General features: G+C 61.9%; 1 protein-coding gene across 1 annotated transcript; it reads right to left on the bottom strand.

Annotated features, from left to right (window-relative positions):
* Nucleotides 1-309: 309 nt before the first annotated feature.
* Nucleotides 310-2983, bottom strand: FZD8 (frizzled class receptor 8). Its single transcript, XM_057398867.1, has one exon. The coding sequence runs from the start codon at nucleotides 2949-2951 to the stop codon at nucleotides 942-944; it is 2010 nt and encodes a 669-aa protein (XP_057254850.1). The 5' UTR covers nucleotides 2952-2983; the 3' UTR covers nucleotides 310-941.
* Nucleotides 2984-3359: the final 376 nt, after the last annotated feature.

Here is a 3359-nt window from a genome sequence, read left to right as displayed (position 1 = left end):
TGAGATGACTGTTTTGTAAAGGCTCAATTTAAAGATGCTGTCATCTTAAAAAAAAAGAAAACCAAACCAACAAAAACCAAACCAGAGAACTATCGTAAGGCACCTCCCAGTTTTGGCAAACACTTTTTCAGAGCAACTTGTTGAAAACAAGTAATGTTTTCCTTGTGTCTGTGTATCTCACTGCTGTAAGAAGCAGCCATCTATTACACAGTAATGACTGGAGCATGAATGTAGTTCCTAGTTTGTAGAACCTAAAGCCAGAGCAGCTGAATAACCAGGGCAGGAGTAGGGGAAAAGCTTGAAAAAGTAATTTATCAAAAGTCATTTTATTGACAAAATAGAATACTCGTATTTGCTCTTACAGGGGTAGCCTCTAAACTTTTTTACAAAAAATTTACAGACTGTATAGCTTTGGATATATACATATCTACACATCTGTACAAGGTAACAAATAATTATATAAATACATCCTTTAATGTAGGAAACCCGTATTTAGCTGGGGTGTATAATTAAGACATGTTTTGATTCAGTCTGTATTGTAAGGCATTTGCCTGGTCATAAACATCCCAAAAACCTGCAGTCCCAGCAGACTCCCACCTCAGGATGGTGTGGAGGGAAACCCTCCCTCCCGTGAGCTGCTGTTAGTCCAGAGTGAATCAGAAACTGCAGTGTGTTGCCCTCTGCAAGACACGGGTGACACTCTACCCTCCTCTGCCAGCAAAATAATAAGCTGGCTCCTTGAAGTACATGCTCCCTGCATATGAATGGAAGGGATGGAGGAGGGGGCTGGAGCCGGGGGCCTCTGCCAGCTGCATTGTTCTATACAAGCTGTGGCTAATAAGGACCATTAGGAGTTCATTAATGGCACCAAACAGTGAGGGGGCATTTTACGAAGGCCAGTGTCCCTCTTTCCCTAACCTTTGGCCTCTTTCCCCTCCTCTTCACACTTGAGACAGGGGCATCTGCTTGGGGTAGGAGACAGAGCTGGCAGTGCCTGATCTCCACGTCAGGCCAGTGCTGACATCGCTGTAGAGGGAGCCACCACCTCCAGCCCCAAGTCCTCCTGCTGCAGCAATTGCTGCCTGCCCACCTCCTCCTGCCCCTGTGCCCCCAGCCACGGCGGCACCTTTGCTGGCCCAGCAGCAGCGGGTGCAGAGGGCCCTCCAGGATTCGAGGGTCTTGCCAGACCAGACCCAGACACCGGAGGTGATGCCCACCACCAGGCACATGAAGTACTTGAGCATGAAGACAGCGTAGTCCGGGCGGCGGGCCTGATCAGGCTGCTGGTCCCGAAGGCAGGGGCAGTTGTGCGTGGCCTCCCAGCGGGGCCGGTTGTGCTGCTCGTAGAAGAGGCAAGCGACCACGCTGGCAGCTGGCACCGTGTAGAGCACGGTGAAGAGCCCCAGGCGTATCATCAGCTTCTCCAGCTTGTGGGTCTTGGTGGGGCCACCCTGCTGCTTGATGACACTGCGGATGCGGAAAAGTGAGACGAAGCCGGCCAGCAGGAACATGGAGCCGATGGCCAAGTAAATGAGCAGTGGGGCCAGCACGAAGCCCCGTAAATTCTCCAGGCTCTGGTTGCCCACATAGCAGATGCCGGCCACGGGGTCCCCGTCCACAGAACTGAGCGCCAGCACGGCTATAGACTTCACGCTGGGGAGCAGCCAGGCGGCCAGGTGGAAATACTGCGCGTAGCCAGCAATGGCCTCGTTGCCCCACTTCATCCCTGCGGCGAGGAACCAGGTGAGGGAGAGGATGACCCACCAGATGGAGCTGGCCATGCCGAAGAAGTACACGAGCAGGAAGACCACGGTGCACAGCGCCGGCCCGGTGCTCTCGTACCGCACGTGCTCGGCCACCGCCAGCTCCGGCTGCAGCTCGGCCGCGCCGCCCGCCGCACCGCGCCCCCCCGCCGCCGCCGCACCCGCCGCGCCGCCGCCAGCCCCCGCCGCCCCGGCCCCCGCGCCGCCCGCCGCCGCGCCGCCGCTGCACGCCACCTTCTCGTGCCCGGCCACCAGGCGCACCAGGTAGCCGAGGGAGACGAAGAGGTAGCAGGCGGCCAGGAAGATGATGGGGCGCTCGGGGTACTTGAAGCGCTCCATGTCGATGAGGAAGGTGGAGACGGTGGCGAAGGTGGAGAGGAAGCAGAGCACAGACCAGAGCCCGATCCAGAAGGCGGTAAAGGCGCGCTCGTCGGGGCTGAAGTAGGGATTGTGGCAGGGCAGGGCGCAGTTGGCGATCTGCCCCGTTTTGACGCGGTTGTAGAGCGGGTGCCGCTCGCTGGACACCGAGACCATGGGCGCCCGGCACTGGCAACCCGGCTCGCAGGGCGGCGGCGGCCGCGGCTTGCGTGGGGCCTCGGCCGGCGGCGCAGCGGCGGCGGGCGGCGCCTTGGCGGGGCTGCCAGGCTTGGCGCCGCGGAGCGGAGGCTTGGCGGGCGGCGGAGCGGCCGTGGTGAGGTCCGTGCGGTTGTAGTCCATACAGAGCGTGTCCGGGCTGCCCTGCTCGGGGAGGCGGTCACAGCGCATCCTGTCGGGCCAGGCGAAGCCGTACTGGCGCATGAGCGGGGCACAGCCAGCCTTGGCCCGCTCGCAGACGCTGCGGCAGGGCGGCAGCGGCTTCTTGTAGTCCTCCAGGCAGATGGGGGTGTACATGCTGCAGAGAAAGAAGCGCAGGTCGCTGGAGCACTGGATCTCCACCAGCGGCCAGAACTGGTGCACCTCCAGCCCGGCTTCGTCCTGCGTGTCGTGGTTGAACTGGTTGGGCATGTAGGTGTAGTTGTAGCCGATGCCCTTGCAGAGGGGCACGGTGATCTCCTGGCACGACAGCTCCTTGGCCGAGGAGGAGGACGACGCGGCGGCGGCCGCAGAGGCGGCGGCGCAGCCAGCGCGCTGGAGCAGGGACAGGGCGGCGAGCAGCGAGGTGATTGCCAACAGGTAACTCCACTCCATGCTCGGCGGCGGGCTGCGACCCCGGCTCCTCTCCTGTCCCGCTCAGCAGCCACAGGGAGCGCGGTGCCACAGCACCCCCCCGCCCCGGCTACCCCTCCGGGGGGCGGAGGGAGGCCCCCTCCGTGCCGGCCGCAGGTGAGAGGCCTCCGTCGCCCGGGAGGTAGGAGGCCCCGCGAGCACCCGGTGAGATGGGTCCACTCAGGGAAGGCCCCTCAGCCGCCGTCGCATCGCTCCTCGCTGGCTGTGCAACGGGGGTCGCCGCTGCTTCAGCGCCTGCCGGGCACGGAGCGGCAGCGAAGTTTCGCGGTCAGTTCTTGCGCGGCGCGGTCAAGATGGCTGAGGCGTCCCACGGACCAGGCGGTGCTCCCCGCGGCGCCGGGATCCCACCGACTCGAGCGGGCGGGCAGC

This window comes from Pezoporus wallicus, unplaced genomic scaffold, assembly GCF_028554395.1.
Source record: "Pezoporus wallicus isolate ANWC-B61680 ecotype Strahan unplaced genomic scaffold, APGP_CSIRO_Pwel_v1 contig_7866, whole genome shotgun sequence".
NCBI classification, from domain to species: domain Eukaryota; kingdom Metazoa; phylum Chordata; class Aves; order Psittaciformes; family Psittacidae; genus Pezoporus; species Pezoporus wallicus.
This window is presented reverse-complemented; position numbering and strand designations above follow the sequence as displayed.